Below are 22,276 nucleotides of genomic sequence, written 5' to 3'. Positions count from 1 at the left end.
TCTTGACCTCAGGTGATCCACCCACCTCGGCCTCCAAAAGTGCTGGGATTATAGGCGTGAGCCACTGCACCCGGCCATTTCTTTTTTTTGAGACAGGTTCTTGCTCTGGTTGCCCAGGCTGGAGTGCAGTGGTGTGATCACAGCTCACTGCAGCCTCCAACTCCTGGGCTCAAGTGATCCTCCTGCCTCAGCCTCCTGAGAAGCTGCACTGACAGTCACACACCACCACATTTGGCTAATGTTTTGTATTTTTCGTAGAGATGGGGGGTCTTGTTATGTTGCCCAGTCTGGTCTTGAACTCCTGGCCTCAAGCAATCCTCCCATGTCAGCCACCCAAAATGCCGGGATTATAAGCATGAGCCACTGCATCCGGCATCCTCTTGGCTTCTGACAGTCACCCCATACTGAGGCTCCAGTGCCCAAATCTACCCTCTCCTCTGAAGATGTGGAAAATGAGGCTTGGCAGGGGGTAGGGTCCAACTTGGAGCCTCTCAGGCTCATGCCTTTTTCTTCTCTCCAGCCTCACAAATCCCAGGGAAGCCAAGCCAGGGGGGTGATGTTTGAGGGGATCTTCTGGAACGTCAGAGCTAAGAACACTGGTTCACAATGCAGGGGGCAGATGTGGCCAGAGAAAGAATTCACAATACCCAGGTGGCTCTCAGAATCCATGGAGAGAAAGAGTGGCCTGGAGGCCTCTTCTTCACCAGGGCAGACCCTCAGGAGGCTAATGGTACGGCCCTGATTTCTGCAGGGGGTGGTCAGATGCCCGTCGCTTACCTGGGACAGTGACTGCAATGATGTCCAGATCCTCTGGCTCAATTTTGATCGGCCTCAGCCAACCCAGCTCCCCGGAGGTTCCTGCAAGGAGGAAAAGAAGGATCTGGTCAAGTCTGGCAGGAGCCTGACCAGGCAGAGTGAGTCTTTCCAGAACATTCTGGTGTCTGTAACTTGTTAGTGAGGCCCTACCTAGGACAAGTCATGTCACTCCCCTGGCTTCTGCCCAGACCGGAACTGGAGGTTGGGGGCCCCTCAGGCCAGGCTTAGGGGCTCCAATTTACAGACCCGGTAACTGAGGCCCCCCAGAGGGGAGGCTGCTGGTTCAAGAACCTGCAGCCTGGGTCTGGGCATTGACAGGAGGCAGTGGTGATGCCAGCACCTAGCTCTCCACGTCCCCACCCCAGTAAGCTCCCAGTATGCCTTGCACCTTGGCGCTGCGAGGCCTGGGAGACGCAGGTGGGCAGAGGAGGCTCGTTAGCACTCCAGGCTCATGGGCTGAGTTGAGCTTCTCCCCAAAGCTGCGGGTAGGGCTGGTGGTTGCCCTCCCAGCCCATGACACACACAGTGGGCCCTGGTACTTCTCACCTGGCCCACAGTCTTCAGACATGCCGCCCTTGTCTGACCTGTGAAGGGAAGCAGGAAATGACATCTGTCAGCCAAGTCCATGGCCACCCTGCCCCAGCCTTGCCCCTCCAGGCGGTTGGGGCCCACTGCGGTTGCCACTGCGGAAGGCATCCCTGCCCCCATCACCCCTGGCCCTCCAGGATGGTGCTCCCCACCTCCACCAGGGAGAGAGATTCCTCGTGCCCTGTCTCCAGGGACCACAATCTCCAGGGGTGGCCAAGCCAGGCATCTGCTCACTGTCCTGGGGTGAGCATCTGGGTATCCCCCTTCCTCACCATCTGGGAGCCCTGGGCTCCTAGGCTTGGCACAGTAGGGGTTTGATCACTGCTTGTGGGGGACTGAGACCTGCAGGGCCTGGAAAGTGTTAAGAATCTGGAGAGGGGGCTGGGGAATGAAGGTGGCAGGAACCCTGAGACGGATGATTTGGTTAATTCCCTCCCTCCCAGAGAACTGCAGGGAGAGGCCTGATATGATGTGGGGATTCTGGGATGAACAGCCCACCTCTGCCTTAAGAGGTCAGAATCTGCTTGGGGGGTGTTGGTGGATGGTAGCCAAGCTGACTGCTGGGGGCGGGGTCTGGTGGGCACTCAAGTCAGGCATCGAACCTGGTGTTGGTATGTATGTATGTATGTATATATGCATCCATGTATTTTTTTTTTTTTTTTGGGACAGAGTCTTGCTCTGTTGCCCAGGCAGGAGTGCAGTGGCACAATCTTGGCTCACTGCAATCTCTGCTTCTGGGAATCAAGAGATTCTCCTGCCTCAACCTCCCGAGTGGCTGGGACTAGAGGCATACGCCATCATACCCAGCTAATTATTTTTGTATTTTTAGTAGAGACGGGGTTTCGTCATGTTGGCTAGGTTGGTTTCGAACTCCTGACCTCAGGTGATCTGCCTGCCTCAGCCTCCCAAAATGCTGGGATTACAGGCGTGAGCCATCGTGCCCGGCCACATGTTTGTATTTTTGAGACAAGGTCTCACTCTGTTGTCCAGGCTGGAGTGCAGTAGTGCGATCGTAGCTCACTGTAGCCTTGAGCTCCCAGGCTCAAGCAATCCTCCCACCTCAGCCTCCCAAGTAGCTGGGATCACAGGTAGCAGCCACCACGCCCAGCTAACTTTTTATGTTTTGTAGAGACAAGGGTCTCACTGTGTTGCCTAGGCTGGTCTCAAACTCCACGGGTCAAGAGATCTACCCACCTTGGCCTCCCAAAGTGCTGGGATTATAGGAATGAGCCACCAAGCCCAGCCTGGTGTGGGCGTGTATTTATTTTGAGACAGAGTCTTGCTCTGTCACCCAGGCTGGAGTGCAGTGGCACAATCTCAGCTCACTGCAACCTCTGCCTCTTGGGTTCAAGCGATTCTCCTGCTTCAGCCACCCGAGAAGCTGGGATTACAGGTGCCTGCCACCATGCCCAGCTAATTTTTTATATTTTTAGTAGAGATGGGGTTTCACCATGTTGGTCAGGCTGGTCTCAAACTCCTGAACTCAGGTGATCCACCCACCTCAAACTCCCAAAGGGCTGGCATTACAGGTATAAGCCACCGTGCCTGGCCTTTATTTTCATTTAATGAGAACCTCAGCCAGGCGCAGTGGCTCAGTCCTGTTATCCCAGCCTTTTGGGAGGCCGAGGCAGGAGGATCACTTGAGGCCACGAGTTCAAGACCAACCTGGACAATACAGTGAGACCTCGGTCTCTGTTAAAAAAAAAAAAAAAATAGAGACAATCACATTGAGGGCACACAGGAAATGAAACTAAGATATATTTTGGCTTTGTAAATCAGTGTTTTCATATACTGTTTTTGTTAGATTTATTTTTCCACCAGTGAAAACATTTTTTGAACACCAATTTCTTTTCCAACTAAACAATTTGTAAGTAAAGTTCATTCAAATGTGTGTTGAAACATTTAATGTTTGTCTTCTGAAGTTTATCTTTATGTACATCAAGATATTGGTTGTCTTGTTTTAAATGTATCATTATATCACACATTTTATTATTTGTTTAATAAGGGTAATGCCCATCTAGGAATGAATAGTTTTTTTAAATCAAAAACAAGAAGACCAATGACAAACTCCATGTGGCAGATAAAAGGTTAAAGAACTTCTTCAAATAAGTAAAGAAAAAAACATTTAGGCTGGGCGCGGAGGCTCATGCCTGTAATCCCAGCACTTTGGGAGGCCGAGGTGAGCGGATCATGAGGGCGGGATATCAAGACCGTCCTGGCTAACACGGTGAAACCCTGTCTCTACTAAAAATACAAAAAATTAGCCAGGCATGGTGGCGGACACCTGTAGTCCCAGCTACTCAGGAAACTGAGGCAAGAGAATGGCGTGAACCCAGGAGGCAGAGCTTGTGGTGAGCCAAGACGGCACCACTGCACTATAGCCTGGGCGACAGAGCATGACTCCATCTCAGAAAAAAAAAAAAGAAGAAGAAACATTTAAAACATTAAATAATGCACCAAGGACATGAATGAACAATTCACCATTTAGACATACAAAGGGCCAACAAGGGATGACAAATATTCATCTTCATTAGTAATAAACGTCATTTGAAATTTGTCAAAAATGAAAAATTTAGTTTTGGGGTTGTTTTTGGGAGTCAGGTCTCACTATGTTGCCCAGGCTGGTCTCAAACTCCTGAGCTCAAACAATCCTCCCACCTTGGCCTCCCAAAGTGCTGGGATTATAGATGTGAGCCAGCACATGGGGCCAAGATAAAAATTTAGGATTGCATTTTTGCATTTCATGCCTATGAGCGTACAGAAAAATGTACCTCCCTGAGAAGCAAAAATTGTAACATTTCCAGAGAGCAACTCAGTACAGTGTGTCATGAGCCTTAAAAACCTTTTTAGGCTGGGAGCAGTGGTGGCTCCTGCCTGTAATCCCAGCACTTTGGGAGGCTGAGGCAGGAGGAACACTTGAGCTCAGGAGTTCAAGACCAGCCTGGGCAATATAGCAAGACCTCATCTCTACAACACCAACACCCACGCCTCGGAATGAGCCTGATCTCTGCCACTGAGTGGTGTGGGGCCTTGGATGAGTCACACTCCTTTACGAGGCCTCAGTGCTCCTCACCTGTAAAGTGGGTCTTAGGACATGGGGATTTTGTGAGGTGGGATAGAAGAACACGGGGGGCTGGGCACAGTGGCTCATGCCTGTCATCCCTGCACTTTGGGAGGCAGAGGTGGGAGGATCGCTTAAGGTCAGGAGTTCAAGACCAGCCTGGCCGACATGGTGAAGCCCTGTCTCTATTAAAAATACAAAAATTAGCTGGGTGTGGTGGCAAGCGCCTGCAATCCCAGCTACTCGGGAGGGTGAGGCAGGAGAATCACTTGAACCTGGGAGGCGGAGGTTGCAGTGAACCGACATTGTGCTACTGCACTCCAGTCTGGGCCACAGAGTCAGACTCTGTCTAAACAAAACAAAACAAAACAAAACAAAAAAACATGGGGAAGCACCTAGCCTCATGCCTGGCACACCACTAAGGTTATCTTATCTTATTCTCTTTTTTTAAAGGAGGGTCCCAGCTCCTCCCTTCCCTCCCTCCCTTGTCCCTGCCCAGAGAGCAGCTGGGATGGGAGCTGGCAAGGGGATGGGTCCAAAGCCCTTCTGCAAACAGGGCCACTGGAGGGGGCTGGGATGCCCCCAACCCTGTCCCACTTCTTGCTCACCGTATCTTGTGTTGAAGAGCAACTCCACCTGCTTCCACAGGGGCCGGATCACATCACCTTGACTGTCTGGAAGGCAAAAGGCAGTCTGTTAAGGCTCTTTGGTGGCAGCTTCTCGGCTGATGTTCCTGCTCTGCTGGTACCAAGATTGGCCCTGTGGTGAGATCTTGGAATGGGGGAAGGCTGGGGCTGGGGCGGTGGCGGTGGGCAACTTATTTCCTCAGAAATGGCACACGCAGACAGATCCACAATTCCTGTGAGCCAGACAGGGCTCACTTTCCTGTTTGTGAAATCAAATCTAGGGCACCACCAGCCTGAATGAAGATTTGGAAGGTTCTGTGGACTAGGAGTGACCATGGGTCTTTCTAGGTATGTGACTGAGTATAGTATGTGACAGAACTAGCGGGTACACACTAAGCCTGCAAATTGAGCACGCCGCCACCAGGTGGCAGTGGAAGACTTCATGCTTCCTCCTGCCAGGCTAGGTTTGGGGAAGTGACAATTCTCTCCTCTGACACTCCCTCATTCCATTCCAGGATACTCCAGAGGTGAAACAGACCCACCCTCACGCTGGCCTCCCTCTCTCTCTGTCCTACTTCCATTCTCAGCAGGGAGGGAATTCTCACCTTTCTGAAAATGGGTGTGTCTGCTGGACACAAAGCCAATTTTGTGCTTTCAGGCCTCTATTCTACTTGTTCAGATAGAGGAGGCTCAGTTCCCAGTCTTGAAACCTTTGTGGAAAGCAGCAAAGTCTTGTAATTTCCCTTAGCAGTGGGAACTGCTTGCAGCTCTGACCAGGTACCTCCTGGTTCTAGAAGACATATCCTTAAATCTCCTCCCATCTCAGGCAGCCCACAGGACTCCCACCCCCAAACCAGGGTGCTGGAGAAAGATGGGATGGAGAGAAGGAAGAGACCCAGAGGCCAAGGGTAGATGGAGGGCAGGGGAGGAGACATGGGGTGGCGGTGGGCGTAAAACGTTGGGGGTAGACAGTGCCTCACCCTCCACGGGCCTCTCCTCAGGCCGTGGGTCCTCACTCAAGCCTTTGTCTAAAAGAGAAAAGAGGATGCCGGGAAGCCATGTTCATCATCTCCTAAGCCTTGCACTGCTGACGTCAGACCAGATAGCTGGGGAATGGAGGGCTAGGGGACCCCAACTCTGAAGCACGGCACCCACTCCAATGGGATCAGGGATCCTGATTCCATACAGGTGCCCACCCTGGCCTTCACACAGAAGCAGGCTGAGATCATTTTGCATGTACCTCCCAAGCTAGTCTGTTGTAGACACCGAGGACACATGGGAACAAGACAAAGTCCTCGGCCAGGCACGGTGGCTCATGCTTGTCATCCCAGCACTTTGGGAGGCCGAGGTGGGTGGATCACTTGAGGCCAGGAGTTCGAGACCAGCCTGGCCAACATGGGGAAACCCCGTGTCTATTAGAAATATAAATTGGCCAGGCATGGTGGTGAGTGCCTGTAATCCCAGCTACTCGGGAGGCCGAAACAGGAGAATCTCGTGAACCTGGGAGCGAGGTCAAGCCACTGCAGTCCAGCCTGGGCAACAGGGTGAGATTCCGTCTCAAAAAAAAAAAAAAAAAAAAAAATCCAGGTGAGAACACAGGACAATTTGTTGAAAATAGTCATCACATGAGTTAGCACATAGAGAAAAACATACAAAGGGTAGGTACTAGGAATACTAGTGGTTGCCTTAGGAGGATGTGATTGGAGCTTTTTCCTTCACGTGTTACATAGTTTTTTGTTTTGTTTCAAGAGACAGGGTCTTGCTCTGCTGCCCAGGCTGGAGTGCAGTGGTGCAATCGCAGCCCACTGCAGCCTCAACCTCTTGGGCTCAAGCGATTCTCCCACCTCAGCCTCCCGAATAGCTGGGACTACAGGTATGTACCACCACATCCAGTTAATTGTTTTATTTTTTGTAGAGATGGGGTCTTGCTTTGCTGCCCAGGCTGGTTGTAAACTCCTGGGATCAAGCGATCCACCTGCCTCAGTCTCCTCAGTAGCTGGAACTAGAGGCGTGCACCACCACGGCTGGCTACTTTTTAAAATTTTTTGTAGAGAAAGGGTTTCGTCATGTTGCCCAAGCTGGTCTCGAACTCCTGGGCTCAAGCGATCCTCCCACATTGGCCTCCCAAAGTGCTAGGATTACAGACATGAGCCACTGCACCTGCTCCATGTGTTACACAGTTGTCTATCATTTAACTGTTTCATATCAGACATGTGTAAATAGAAAAACACACACATGCAAAATCCTCTAATGTTTGTATTTTCTGTAGAGATGGAGTCTCACTATGTCGCCCAGGCTGATCTTAAACTGCTGGACTCAAGTGATCTGCCCACCTCGGCCTCCCAAAGTGTTGGGATTATAGGTATGAGCCACTGTGCCTGGCCCTAAGTATTTATTTTAAGCCACTAGGTCTGGAGTAATTTGTTACATAGCAGCAGATAAATAACACACATATTTTCTATAGTGATCACACTTATAATTTAAATTGAGTTTAAAAGGCTGGGAGCAGTGGCTCATGCCTGTAATCCTAGCACTTTAGGAGCTGTGTCATCTTTGGAAAGGTACTTGAACTCTCTGTGCCTTAGAATCCGTTTTCTAAAATGTGGGCGGGGCACGGTGGCTCATGCCTGTAATCCCAGCACTTTGGGAGGCCGAGTCGGGTGGATCATCTGAGGTCAGGAATTCAAGACCAGCCTGGTCAACAAAGTGAAACCTGGTCTCTATTAAAAACACAAAAATTAGCTGGGTGTGGTAGTGGGCACCTGTAATCCCAGCTACTGGGGAGGCTGAGGTTGGAGAATTGCTTGAACCCAGGAGGCAGAGGTTGCAGTGAGCCATGATCACGCCACTGCACTCCAGCCTGGATGACAGAGCAAGACTCTGTCTCAAAAACAAACAACAAAAAAGTGGATAGCAGCATCTACCTGGAAGAATTGTTGTGGGATCAACAGTGCAGAGAATCTAGCAAGTATAAAAGAAAAAAAAAAGTATCAGGACCCTCTATAAATTTATCATGCCAAGAGGGAAGTTACACCCTGACCGAGTCACATAGCATGTTTATAACTTCTGCTTCTTAAATTATAATTTATTCCTTCCTTATTATTTTCATTCTGCAAATGACTATGAGAGACCAGAGACTAGTCCTCCTCTCCTTACAATCACTTATCTTTGTTACAGATTAACTGCCTCCTTTATTGTTCTGTACCTAACTCACACCAGATGGCACAAAAGACCCCATGACTTACATCTTCAGTGTAGAAGGTAAAATACACTTTCCCGGAAAAAAGACCACCTCGTCTGGGTGCAGTCGCTCATGCCTGTAATCCCAGTACTTTGGGAGGCCGAGGTGAAAGGACTGCTTATGCCCAGGAATTTGAGACTGGCCTGGGCAATGTGGTGAAACCCTGTCTCTACAAAAAATACAAAAATTAGTCAGGTGTGTTAGTGCATGCCTGTAGTCCCAGCTACTAGGGATGCCCAGGTGGGAGGATCGCTTGAGCCAGGGAGGCTGAGGCTGTAATGAGTTACGATTGCACCACTGCACTCCAGCCTGGGTGACAGAGTGAAAGAAAGACCACCTGGACCAATCAGATTGTTTTAACTACATATTAAGCCTTAAACGGAGAGATGCTGAAATTCTGCTAAGCTTCCCTAAACTTTCTCTATGCAAGTGATCCCAAACTTCTAAGCCTTGGAACACTGTCTTCCACTCTTGGGTATCCGTGCTTCCCAGGTGGCCCTCCTTAAACTCTGTGCATGAATAAACTCCCTTTAGATTCTGACCCTGTTTATTATTTGAGGTTGACACACTGTGCAATATACATCAGAATACCAATTTTTTTTTTTTTTTAGACGGAGTCTCGCTCTGTCGCCCAGGCTGGAGTGCAGTGGCGCGATCTCGCCTCACTGCAACCTCCGCCTCCCGGGTTCAAGCAATTCTCTGCCTCTGCCTCAGCCTCCCGAGTCGCTGGTATTACAGGTGCCCGCTACCACGCCCGGCTAATTTTTGTATTTTTGGTGGAGACGGGGTTTCACTATGCTAGCCAGGACGGTCTTGAATTCCTGACCTCGTGATCCACCCGCCTCGGCCTCCCAAAGTGCTGGGATAACAGGCGTGAACCACTGCGCTCGGCCCGGTAGCTTATATTTTTAAAAAGATGTTTTCTTCGTTTCCTAGCCCCTTGTAGCCCCGCTACAAAGTTCCAAAGGCTTTAATGTTGTTGCAACGGCCATCAGCTGTCAAGATGGGGGGGTTCAGCTCCCTAAAGCAGGGCAGCCTCAGAGGGAGCCAAGCCTGCCCAGGATGAGCGGCGCCGGGCGGCGGGGGACGCTGCGGGCTCCCCGGGACCTGGCTGGAGGAGGTGTTGGGGGGCGCACGTACCCAGGCTGAGGTGAGGCGAGTGTGCGGCAACGGCTGCAGCCGGAGCTAGCTGGCTTGCAGTGGCCATTGAGGAGCTTTTGCCTGACCATCTGTTTGTGCCCGCCCGGCGACAACCGCTTGGTGTGCAGCGCCTGCTCGCTCAGCGTCAGGCCCTTGCTGCGCCCTACGTTGCAGGCTGGGAAGTCGCGCCGGTAGTAGTAGCACAGGCAGTGGTAAAGCGCCCCCCTGTAGCTTACTGGTGTTGGCGGCCTGGTCGGAGCCTGCGAACACTGAGCGGCCGGTTGTGGCCGCGCGTCTGCGCATGCGCGCTTCTGGACACCCGGGCAGCCGCACCTCGAGTTCCGATTGGTTCCACATGAGGGGCGGGTGTCTGTGTCGTCACTGGGGCGCGCCTTCGCTGACGTCACAGGCGCGTGCCCTCGGCGGCGTAATAGCGCCAGGCCTTCTGCGACGTCACAGTGACGCTACAGTGCCTGGAGCTGGGCTGTTCTGTCTTCAGAGTGGTGCCTGGTAACCGCGACTTCCCCTCCATGTTGTGTGTGTTGCTGGCTGGAGAAGGGTAGTTGACAAACTCTGACCCAGCACGGTGTTTCTGTGGGTGAAAACTAGAAAACTATATCCGGGCGCTGAGGTGGAAGGATCCTTTCAGGCCAGGAGTTAAAGAGCAGCCTAGGCAACATGGCGCGACCCCGTCTCTGTAGTCCCACTTCAGCTTCCCAGATACTTGAACCCCAAAGTTCAAGGCTGCAATGACCTATGATCCCATCACAGCACTCCAGCCTGCGAGACTGAGGTAAACCCTGTCTAAAAAAGTAAAAAAACTATCCAAGTGTGCAACAGGGAGGGACTGCTTAAAGAAAACAGAATTGTATGTTCAAATACTTTTAACAAGTGCAAAATGTATAGGCTGAAATAAATAGGGCTGGCCCAGCGCGTTTGCTCACGCCTGTAATGCCAACATTTTGGGTGCCCTAGGCAGGCCATCACTTGAAGTCAGGAACTCGAGACCAGCCTGGCCAACATGTGCAACCCCATCTCTACTAAAAATATAAAAATTAGGCCAGGCACCTTGCATCGTTTCAGGGGGCTGACACCTCCCTAAGGGCCCGGTAATTGAACCCCTCGGACTTGAGGGTGAGAAACCTTGGCTCAGTTCTTCCCAGGGTGATCAGCCCAGGGGTAAGCGAGGAGAGGCCAGAAAGCAGGACCCATGAGAAGGACCCCCTCCTGGAGTTTGAGGCCCATTCCTTCCTGCCCCTGGGTCTCCTCAGTCCAGGACTCCTCCCTGCTCTGCCCCACTCCTGGGGCCATGGCCATGGGGGGCTGCATTTGGTTACAGGCCCCAGCGGCAACCCTGGGCCCAAAATGGGCGGGCTCACCTGAAGGGGATCAGAGTAACATGGCAAGAAGCGGGAAAAGCCGCGCTGGAACCGCGCCTCTCTGCCCCCTGATGTCAGTGGGTGCACTCTTCCCTCACCTCACTCAGGCAGCGGCTTGAGTTCCATGGGAGCACTGTCCTGCTCCCTCTGCTGCCTCTTTTTAGACTTGGGGCTACCATAACACTTTCCCTTCCCCAGTCCTGCCAACCTGGTGGCACATTGGGCTTCCCTCTTACACGGTCCTGGGGACAGGCCCGTCCTGTATCATACCTGCATCGAGACCCTTTTTTTCTCCAGGGCCTGGGGAGCAGCCAGGCTTCATGAGTTAAATACAGATCTGAACCATACCAAGCTGGGATTGGGGTACACACTCTCCTCCTCTGAAAACTAGCTAGGGGTTCGAACTTGGTGGGTACACACTCTCCTCCTCTGAAAACTAGCTAGGGGTTTGGACTTGGTGAGAGGGAGAGTGTGACAGAGCCAGACCAGACAAGGACTGATCACCTGGAAAAACCTGCCATCAAAGGCCTTGACGAGTGCTAGGTGCGGTGGCTCATGCCTGTAATCCCAGCACTTTGGGAGGCTGAGACAGGTGGATCACTTGAGGCCAGGAGTTCGAGTCCAGCCTGGGCAACATGGCAAAACCGTATCTCTACTAAAAATAAAAAAATTAGCTAGATGTGCTACGCCACTATAATCCCTGCTATTTGGGAGGCTGAGGCAGGAGAATCGTTTGAACTGGAGAGGTAGAGGTTGAAGTGAGCCAAGATCGTGCTACTGTACTCCAGCCTGGGAGACAGAGTGAAACTGTGTCTCAAAAAAAAAAAAAAAGAAAAAAGAAAATGGCTTTGGCAGAGGGGCTGGCCCGGCAGTGCCTTCCCCTGGGTTTCTCCTGGGTAGGCCTCTGCCATGAGGAGGCGCTTCCTTCTGCCTCTCCATGGCCCACAGCAAAGGAATGTCTGCTTTTTGGGGGTTGGGTGGGAGACTGCTGGCAGAACTGGAAACCTCCTTCAGGTGGGGGTTATTTTTTTTTTTTACACGCAGTCTCACTCTGTCACCCAGGCTGGAGGGCAGTGGTGCAATCTCTGCTCACTGCAACCTTTGCCTGCCCCCACCGGGTTCAAGCAATTCCCATGTCTCAGCCTCCTGAGTAGCTGAGATTACAGGCATGCGCCACCACAGCTGGCTAATTTTTGTATTTTTTGTAGAGACGGGGTTTCACCATGTTGGCCAGGCTGGTCTGGAACTCCTGACCTGAAGTGATCTGCCCACCTCGGCTTCCCAAAGTGCTGGGATGACAGGCGTAAGCCACTGCGCCTGGCCCCTTCAGGTGGGTTTTGAGGCTTCACTACAATACTAGTTCCCCGTTGCTGCTGCAACAAATTACCACACCCTTAGTGGCTTAAAACAGCACAGAGATATTCCCTTCCAGTTCTGAAGGCCAGAATTCTAAAGTCAGTCCCACTGAGTCAAGGTGGGAGCAGGCTCAGTGCCTTCCCAGGCTCTGCGGGAGAATCCGTTTCCTGGCCCTGGAGGCGGCCTGTACTCCTCAGCTTGTGCTGCCCTTCTCGAATGACTCGAGTTTCCTGCTTTCATCACTACACCTCCCACCACTCTCCATCACCTGCTCTGCTCTTATAAGGATCCAGGTGAGTACATAAACCCTGTGGGGACAAGCTGGCCAAAGACTCTCAACTTCATTATACGTGCAAAGCCCCTTTTGCCATATAAGGTCATGTTCATCGGATTATGATGTGGGCATCTTGGGGGCATCAGCCTGCTACAGCTAGGCTGCAAAACTATTACACCCTCCTGGTGTTTCAATGATTGGGAGAAAAAGGGTTGGGATTTTTGCTTTGGGGTCCCTGTGAAACTTGTATCTGTAAGGTCTGGGGTTCCTCTTAACCTTGTGTTTTTGTTTTTTCTTTTTTGAGACAGAGTCTTGTTCTGTCATCCAGGCTGGCAGTGGTGCAGTCTCAGCCCACTGCAACATCCGCCTCCTGGGTTCAAGGAATTCTCCTGCCTCAGCCTCCCAAGTAGCTGAGACTACGGGCGCCTGCCACTACGCCTGGCTAAGTTTTGTATTTTTGGTAGAGACGGGGGCGGGACTGGGGGGTGGGGGAGGGGAGGGGGTTTTCCACTATGTTGCGCTTAGCTCAAAGCGATCTGCCCAGCCTCTGCTCCCGAAGTGCTAGGATTATAGGCCTGTACCACCGCCACTGTAAAATCTTATTTCCATACAGCTGAGACATGTTTTAGGAAGTTTGCTAAAAGACCCCTGGAGACCTCCTCATTGTGGCCTCCCTGTTGTCATGTTTAATTTGATTGATCTTTTCTGCCCTCCTGCTTTTCATAAATTAAAAGGCTAAAAAGAGGTACTAAACTTTAAAACTTCTCTTATAGTCTCCCATTAAACTAATTCTAAGAACCACCAAAAAGGGGGAAAATTTTTTTTGAAAGCAGTAAAATGATATGGTCTGTTAGAATGTAAAATACAGGAAATAAGTCATTATATGTTATTGCTGCTGTGATATAGGGATGTATTATTGAGAATCAACTTCTGGTCAGTTTTCAGAGAAATGGAATAGTCGTATCACTGATCTACGTAAACAGGTTGAAGAATTGTCTGAAAGAAAATATGGTGTGTCTAAACTGGAAAAGTCCTGTAATAGTTTGTTCATGAGCATTTACACAATGGAGTTGCTGTTTCATCATGGGGGTACTGTGGACAAGCCCAGGGTTGCTGGTGAGTCATGCCATCCTTACACGTCTTTCCATGTAAGGCACTTTGTAGTGTCTGTCTAAATATTAGAAACTTTCTTTGTTTCTAGATTACTAGAAAGCTAAGGAAAAGTTGTATTTCTCTAATTATCAATTAGCATTTCTTTTATACTTTCAGTGTGGCTATTTGGGATTTCTTTATATATTTATTGCAAAGCCCTGGATCTTAGGGATTTGATTAAAAAAATATATATATATATATATGTTTTTTTTTGAGATGGAGTCTCGCCCTGTCACTGCGGCTGAAGTGCAGTGGCATGATCTCAGTTCACTGCAACCTCTGTCTGCCAGGTTCAAGCAATTCTCTGCCTCAGCCTACCGAGCAGGTGGGATTACAGGTGCCCGCCACCATGCCCCACTAATTTTTGTATTTTTAGGTGAGCCAAGGTTTCACGATCTTGGCCAGGCTGGTCTTAAACTCTAGACATTGTGATCCACCCACCTCGGCCTCCCAAAGTGCTGGGATTATAGGCGTGAGCCACCGTGCCCGGCCAAATAATATTTTTTTAAACTAATTGTTTCTCTCAATCTGCTATGTTAAATTCGTTATTCGGCCGGGCGCAGTGGCTCACACCTGTAATCCCAGCACTCTGGGAGGCCGAGGCAGGCAGATCACCTGAGGTGGGAGTTCGAGACCAGCCTGACCTACTAAAAATGCGAAATTATCCGGGCGTGGTGGCACATGCCTTTAGTCCCAGCTTCTTGGGAGGCTGAGGTGGGAGCACTGCTTGAACCTGGGAGGCGGAGGTTGCAGTGAGGCAAGATGGTGCCACTGCATTCTAGCCTGGGCAACAAGAGCAAAATTCTGTCTGAAGAAAAAATTCGGTATTCACCAAGATGCCCCTATTGTTTCTGCCTTTGTTTTGATGCATCGCTGAGTTGACGTTAGATTTCAAATTCTTCTTTTCCCTTATCCTATTCTATCCTAAAGCCACCTTTATATAATGATGAAAGAAATTAGCAATTTGTTATTATCGTCTCTCTGATGGTATATAGTAAATGCTCACCTAAAAATAGCAACAACCAGTGAAAAACATCATGTGTTTTGCCGTTTTTATTTGGATGACTATTTATTTTGCAATCTACTAGCAAGCTATAGAATTGTATGACATGCAGAATTTTAACTGAAGTGATTTAAGTGAATATTTAAACGTGATAAACCATATTGATGATGTTTATGTTAATATACTTGAACATTTTTTCTTCATCGTGAGTAATATAACCTACCCCTCAATGAAAGTCTAGAATTAGAGTAAATTTACTAATGAATTAAATAACTTTTCCATAATATTTTTAGTTATGAGCTTAAGGTTCTTTCAGTGTTTTTTCCACTTTTTAATAGCGTACGCCTTTTTTGCCTTTGTTTTTTATTGGTTCATTTTAAAGCAAAAACCTCATAACATGTGCTATTTGGAAGCACCGTAACGTAGTGGTAACGTCTTAGGCTCTGGGGACACAGCCTGGCCACATCTCTTCTCCTTTCTGAGCCTTAATATCCTCTTTTGTGTTCATGAGAACTGAAGATCCATCCCGAAGATTTGATAAGATAGTAAAGTGCTTCACATAATACCAGGCATATAAATACATAGTAAATGTTTCCTTCTTATGTTTTTATTGGTTGATTGATTGAGACAGAATCTCGCTCTGTCACCCAGGCTGGAGTGCAGTGGTACTATCTCGGCTCACTGCAACCTCTGCTTCCCAGGTTCAAGAAATTTTGCTGCTTCAGCCTCCAAAGTAGCTGGGATTACAGGCGTGCACCACCACGCCCAGCTAATTTTTGTATTTTTAGTAGAGACAGAGTTTTTTGTCTTGTAGGCCAGGCTGGTCTCGAACTCCTGACCTCAAGTGATCCACCTGCCTCCCAAAGTGCTGGGATTACAGGCGTGAGCCACCACACCTGGCCTATGTTTTTCTTATAGTTAGTACTATTCTGAGTAAAAATAATTTGCTATTACAGTTTTATAAATTGACTATGACCATTTTATAAATGTCAGTGCTTTTTATAAGGTGAAACAGATTATGTTGTGGGGCTTTTATTGTGATGGTGATTGATTAGATTATTTTGTTTAAAGACAATAATGTTCAGCTGTTGTGAAGTTATAAAAACAAACTTCACATTTCATAATTTTAATGCAATATTAGTGGTAATTACCTTAGGGAAAGATAGTTTTGTTGTGATATATAATACTGAAGTTTAGTGTACAGCAAAGGATATTAAACCTAAGTCAGCACTAATGTGTTACATGGTACACTTGAAACGTTAGTACAAATATCAATGTTTAGCAAATAGACATTAACACAATGATAGCCAAAAAATGGAGCTGTTCTGATGGGAGACCGTTGATTATGTTTGATTTTAATACTTCCCATGCTCTTGACTTTTTTTTTCTTTGAGAGAGAGTCTTGCTCTGTCACCCAGGCTGGAGTGCAGTGGCACCATCTCAGCTCACTGCAACCTCCACCTCTCAGGTTCAAGCAATCCTCTCGCCTCAGCCTCCCCAGTAGCTGGAAATACAGGCGAGTGCCACCTCGCCCTGCTAGTTTTTGTATTTTTAGTAGATACGGGGTTTCACCATGTTGGTCATGCTGGTCTGGAACTCCTGACCTCAGGTGATCGACCTTCCTCAGCCTCACAAAGTGCTGGGGTTACAGGCGTGAGCTACCACGCCTGGCCAGCTCTTGACTTTTTATAGCTGTTGTTATTATTTTAATTTTGAGTAAATAAATGCTTGCTGAAATGTTGCAGTTCACAAGAATCTTCAGCTTCTGTTATGTAAAAAATTATTTGTAAAAGTCCAATAAGGTTACACTAATGTTTATGTTTTGAAAATATTACCTCTTCCATTTAGTACTGTATGTATTAAATAAAATTAGATGGTGATTTTTTTTGGCTTTATAATGTGGTTCAGATTTTTGTAGAAAGTCTGGCTGTGTCTACATTGCCTTAAAGCAATGGGATATTTCTTTCTTTTTTGAGCTAGAGTTTCACTCTTATTGCCCATGGTGGAGTGCAATGGTATGATCTCGGCTTACTGAACATCTGCCTCCCAGGTTCAAGCAATTCTCCTCCCTCAGCCTCCTGAGTAGCTGTGATTAGAGGCACCCACCACCACGCCCGCCTAATTTTTGTATTTTTAGTAGAGTTGGGGTTTCACCATGTTGGCCAGGCGGGTCTCAAACTCCTGACCTCAGGTGATCCTCCCTCTTCAGCGTCCCAAAGTGCTGAGATTACAGGCATGAACCACCTCGCCCCGCCAGGAATCTTTTTTAAGAAGGCTATCTACTTATGGAATTCCTTGCAAAGGAAAGGATTCATTTTGTGATTAAAAAGTAAGACTCTTGGGTTCTTGTTGGACTCTATCTCTGTTCTTAGTAATATATCTTTGTTATTGTTGACAAATGTTCATTCACCACTAGGGTTATATTTAATTGTTTGAGTTATTTTATGTTTTTTTGTTGTTGTTTTGAGACAGAGTGTTGCTCTGTAGCCCAGGCTGGAGGGCAGTGGCGCAATCTCGGCTCACTGCAACCTCCACCTCCCAGCTTTAAGCAATTCTCCTGCCTCAACCTCCCAAGTAGCTGGGAGTACAGGTGCCTACCAACATGCCCAGCTGATTTTTGTATTTTTAGCAGAGACGGGGTTTTACCATTATTGGCTAGGCTGGTCTTGACCTCCTGAGCTTGTGATCCACGCGCCTCAGCCTCCCAAAGTGCTGGGATTACAGACTTGAGCCACCGCGCCCGGCGTATTGTATGTATTTTTATCTACCATTTTTTAATTTGTTTGGGTCCAACATTGAGTCAGTCATGCCAGTGTTAGCTTTTGAAACATGAACACTGCCCGCACCTGACTGGCATGCAACTGACATTTTCTTTCACAATTTTCTGCTACTTATTGCTAAAAATAATAGTATCCATGTCTTGCTTTTAGACCTGAGATTTTTATAGCATATATGGGAATATATGATTGTTTTTCTAGATGTGTAGAGGAAGATAGTGTTGAATGCAATGTGATATTAAAGGATCCCATTTAAGATTTTTGTAATATGCTTCAAAGACCTGTAGGTTGTAAAGTAGGTCACTTGTGAGAACACATGCTCCATGAAGCACCTTGTGAGACAGTTTACAATTATTATTTTGTTTTGTTACTCTGTAGAAACCTCAAATGAAGGTTTAGTGGTGCTCAAGCATCCAGATTGTCTTTTCTTTTCTTAATTTTTTTTTCCCCTGAGATGGAGTCTTGCTCTGTCACCCAGGTTGGAGTGCAGTGGCATGCATGACCTTGGCTCACTGCAGCCTCCACCTCCTGGGTTCGAGCACTTCTCTTGCTTCAGCCTCCTGAGTAGTTGGGATTACAGGCACCTGCCACCACGCACGGCTAATTTTTGTAGTTTTAGTAGAGACAATGTTTCACCATGTTGGCCAGGCTGGTCTAGGACTCCTGACCTTGTGATCTGCCAGTCTCGGCCTCCCGAAGTGCTGGGATTACAGGTGTGAGCGATCGTGCCCAGCCTGTCTTGTCTTTTCAAAACCACCCTTGGTGATTCAATGTTAAGTATGTACTAGTGGATGTTACTTTGCTGAATATTGCCTAGTGAATATTAAGTAGTCTCACCTTTCAGACATGAACTTATGAATTTAAGACATGAAGATTTACAGCTTGATAAACCAGCTTCAGGAGGTAGGTCTTCAGTCTTAAGTCAGATTAGAAGATTATGTGCAGGCCGGCCATGGTGGCTCACACCTGTAATCCCAGCACTCTGGGAAGCCGAGGTGGGTGGATCATGAGGTCAGGAGATCGAGACAATCCTGACTAACTGGATGAAACCCCATCTCTACTAAAAGTACAAAAACTTAGACGGGCATGGTGGTGGGCGCCTGTAGTCCCAGCTACTCGGGAGGCTAAGGCAGGAGAATGGCATGAGCCTGGGAGGCGGAGCTTACAGTGAGCCGAGATCCCGCCACTGCACTCCAGCCTGGGCGACAGAGTGAGACTCCATCTCAAAAAAAAAAAAAAAAAAGATTATGTGCAATAATTATTTAATGCTTGACATTGTTTTTTTTAAAATGGTACCTTCCACATGAAATAATATGCTTGTAACTATTAATTATGTTCCAGGACAGGAGAATTGATGTTGTCAAAAATTTTTTTTTTAATTTTTTTTTTTAATCTTTGAGACGGAGTTTTGCTCTTGTTGCCCAGGCTAGAGTGCAATGGCACAATCTAGGCTCACCGCAACCTCTGCCTCCTGGGTTCAAGCAATTCTGCTGCCTCAGCTTACTGAGTAGCTGAGATTACAGGCATGCGCTACCACACCCGGATAATTTTGTATTTTTAATAGAGGTGGAAAGGTTTCTCCATGTTTGTCAGGCTAGTCTCAAACTCCCAACCTCAGATGATCCACCCATGTCGGCCTCCGCAAGTGCTGGGATTACAGGCCAGAGCTACCCCGCCCGGCCTCATTTGTCAAAATTCTAATACTCTCTAAAACAGTGAACTCATTTTCTTTTTTTAATCCATTATAAATACATGTAAATGTTGCACTTATGGGTAGACAGAACTAAAAGAACAAAATTTGGCCTACTTTTGAGATGCAAGATTTATCTGGCATAGTGCATTGAACAGGTTATTACTGAAGTCTACATCAGTCACCTGAACAAGCATTCATGAAATGTCCGTGATACCCAGGACACAGGAATGTTTCCTTTTAGAGTATAGAGCCATGCATATCATCTCTTAATTGTTTAGATGTGTTTTGAAAGAAATAGAAATAGAGTTGGTTTTCTTACTTGTTTTGCCCCTGGAGTGAAGTGGGGACAAAACAGAATGGAATCACACTGTTAAGATTTACTAAAATGGAAGGATTGCCGCAAGATCATATCCCTAGTCTCCCCATAGCAAATGGCACCTGCTAGCTTTTCTTTTCTTTTCTTTTTTTTTTTTTGAGATGGAGTCTTGCTCTGTCGCCCACGCTGGAGTGCAGTGGCGTGATCTCTCAGCTCACTGCAACATCCATCTCCCAGGTTCAGGCAATTCTCCCTGGCTCAGCCTCCCAAGTAGCTGGCATCACAGGCACCTGCCACCAGGTCTGCCTAATTTTTGCATTTGTAGTAGAGTTGGGGTTTCACCATGTTGGCCAGGCTGGTCTCAAACTCCTGACCTCAGGTGAGCCTCCCACGTTGGCCTCCCAAAGTGTTGGGAGTACAGGCGTGAGCCACTGCGCCCGGTCATATGTTTTTTATAATGTTGTTTTATTTTAGGAAAGTAAATACAATGAGTAGGACTCAGCTCCATCTGCTCCACAATTCTCTTACTGTTTTTTTTTTTTTTTTTTGAGATAGAGTTTTGCTTTTGTTGCCTAGGCTGGAGTACAATGCTGTGATCTCAGCTCACTGCAGCCTCTGCCTCCTGGGTTCAAGCGATTCTCCTGCCTCAGCCTCCCGAGTAGCTGGGATTACAGGTGCCTGCCACCTTGCCTGGCTACATTTTTATTTTTAGTAGAGACGTGGATTCACCATGTTTGCCAGGCTGGTCTGGAACTCCTGACCTCAGTTGATTCACCTTTCTTGGCCTCCTAAAGTGCTGGGATTACAGGTGTGAGTCACTGCACCTATCCGTAATGGGATATTTCACTGCAGACTTTGATGAACAGAACATTAGCATTTTTGGTGGTGTTTTTATTTTACTCATAATATTTTTCTTTGGACTCAGTTACAGTAACAGAAGTAAAGATCAAGTTATAAAAATTAAAGAGCAATACAGATTCAATAATTATTCTTTTCTACATGTTGTGTTTAAATGATACCCTTTTTTCTTTCGGTCTTTATAGCTCAAGCTGTAAAAGCCAAAGGTCCACCCGTTTTTTCCAGTCTCAAGCTGAAGATCTTTATGTAGAAGGCCTTCCCCACAGGAATTTTTTATTTATTTATTTATTTATTTTTTTTTTTTGTGATGGAGTTTTTACTCTTGTTGCCCAGGCTGGAGTGCAGTGGCATGATCTAGGCTGGAGTACAATGCTGTGATCTCAGCTCACTGCAGCCTCTGCCTCCTGGGTTCAAGCGATTCTCCTGCCTCAGTCTCCTGAGTACCTGGGATTACAGGCGCCCGCCACTACACCAGGCTAATTTTGTATTTTTAATAGAGATGGGGTTTCACCATGTTGGCCAGGCTGGTCTGGAACTGCTGAACTCAGGTGATCCTCCTGCCTCAGCCTCCCAGAGTGCTGGGATTACAGGCATGGACCACTACGCCAGGCCAGGAATTGTTGTTGTTGTTGTTGTTTTTGTTTTTGTTTTTGAGACACAGTCTTGCTCTGTGCCCAGACTGGAGTGCAGTGGAGCAATCTCGGCTCACCGCAACCTCCGCCTCTTGGGTTCAAGTGATTCACTTGCCTCAGTCTCCTGAGTAGCTGGGACTACAGGTGCAAGTCACCATGCCCGGTTAATTTTTTTGTAGTTTTAGTAAAGATGGGGTTTCTTTTTTTTTTTTTTTTTTGAGACGGAGTCTCGCTCTGTCGCCCAGGCTGGAGTGCAGTGGCACGATCTCGGCTCACTGCAAGCTCCGCTTCCCGGGTTCATGCCATTCTCCTGCCTCAGCCTCCCAAGTAGCTGGGACAATAGGCGCCCGCCACCACGCCCGGCTAATTTTTTGTACGTTTAGTAGACATGGGGTTTCACCGTGTTAGCCAGCATGGTCTCGATCTCTTGACCTCGTGATCCACCCGCCTCGGCCTCCCAAAGTGCTGGGATTACAGGTGTGAGCCACCGTGCCTGGCCAAGACAGGGTTTCACTATGTTGGCCAGGCTTGTCTGGTAATCCTGACTTCATCATCCACCCGCCTTGGCCTCCCAAATTGCTGGGATTACAGATGTGAGCCACTTTGCCCCACCAGAAATTTTTTTTAGGAAGGCTATCTACTTACAGAATTCCTGGCCTTGAGAGGATATTACTTGCAATGGAAAGGATTTGTTTTGTGATTAAAAAGTAAGACTCCTGGATTCTTATTTGACTCTTATCTCTCTTGTGAGTAATACATCTTTTTTATTGTTGACAAATATTTACCACTACGGTTATATTTACTGAAGTTTGACTTATATTATGGGTTTTTTTTTTTTTTTTTTTTGGATGGAGTTTCTCTCTGGTTGCCCAGGCTAAAGTGCAATGGTGTGATCTCGGCTCACTGCAACCTCTGCCTCCCAGGTTCAAGTGATTCTCCTGCCTCAGCCTCCTGAGTAGCTGGGATTACAGGCATGTCCCACCAAGCCCAGGTAATTTTGTATTTTTACTAGAGACAGGGTTTCTCCATGTTGGTCAGGTCTCAAACTCCTGACCTCAGGTGATCCACCTACCTCAGCCTCCCAATGTGCTGGGATTACAGATGTGAGCCACTGCACCTGGCCTATTTTAAGTATTTTTATCTTCGACTTTTTAATATATCTGGGTCCAACATTGAGTCAGTCATGCCAGTGTTAGCTTTTGAAACATGAACACTGCCCGCACCTGACTAGCATGCAACTGACATTTTCTTTCACAGTTTTCTGCTACTTTTGCTAAAGAAAATAGTATCCGTGTCTTGTTTTTAGGCCTGAGATTTTTGTGGCATATGTGGGAATATATGATTGTTTTTCTAGTTGTGTGGAG

General features: G+C 47.8%; 1 protein-coding gene and 1 long non-coding RNA gene across 4 annotated transcripts in view; one reads left to right on the top strand and one right to left on the bottom strand.

The window, feature by feature from the left end:
* The window catches only part of LOC129040489 (general transcription factor II-I repeat domain-containing protein 1-like), a 30,886-nt gene extending 21,109 nt beyond the window's left edge, over nt 1-9,777 (bottom strand). For 2 of the 3 annotated variants that reach the window (XR_010127067.1, XM_063668326.1), the window contains exons 1-4: nt 9,473-9,737; nt 5,074-5,139; nt 1,363-1,400; nt 778-858 (exon numbers count right to left, since the gene is read on the bottom strand). Coding sequence is in view for 1 of the 3 variants with exons in the window: in XM_063668326.1 (XP_063524396.1) it covers nt 778-858; nt 1,363-1,384 (103 nt within the window). In the remaining 2 variants the exon portion in view is untranslated. Of the gene's footprint in view, nt 1-777; nt 859-1,362; nt 1,401-5,073; nt 5,140-9,472 lie in introns of all 3 variants that reach the window. The other variant, XM_054495094.2, reaches the window with a different exon arrangement.
* A 3,208-nt stretch (nt 9,778-12,985) lies between these two features.
* Nucleotides 12,986-22,276, top strand: part of LOC129040483 (uncharacterized) — a 44,682-nt gene continuing 35,391 nt past the window's right edge. Inside the window, exons 1-2 of the long non-coding RNA XR_010127066.1 lie at nt 12,986-13,597; nt 20,466-21,903. This is a non-coding gene — a long non-coding RNA (uncharacterized LOC129040483). The remainder of the gene's footprint in view (nt 13,598-20,465; nt 21,904-22,276) is intronic.

The sequence above is a fragment of the Pongo pygmaeus genome, chromosome 6 (assembly GCF_028885625.2).
Source record: "Pongo pygmaeus isolate AG05252 chromosome 6, NHGRI_mPonPyg2-v2.0_pri, whole genome shotgun sequence".
Taxonomy (NCBI): domain Eukaryota; kingdom Metazoa; phylum Chordata; class Mammalia; order Primates; family Hominidae; genus Pongo; species Pongo pygmaeus.
Note: the sequence above shows the minus strand (reverse complement) of the source record. Positions and strands in the feature narration are given on the sequence as shown.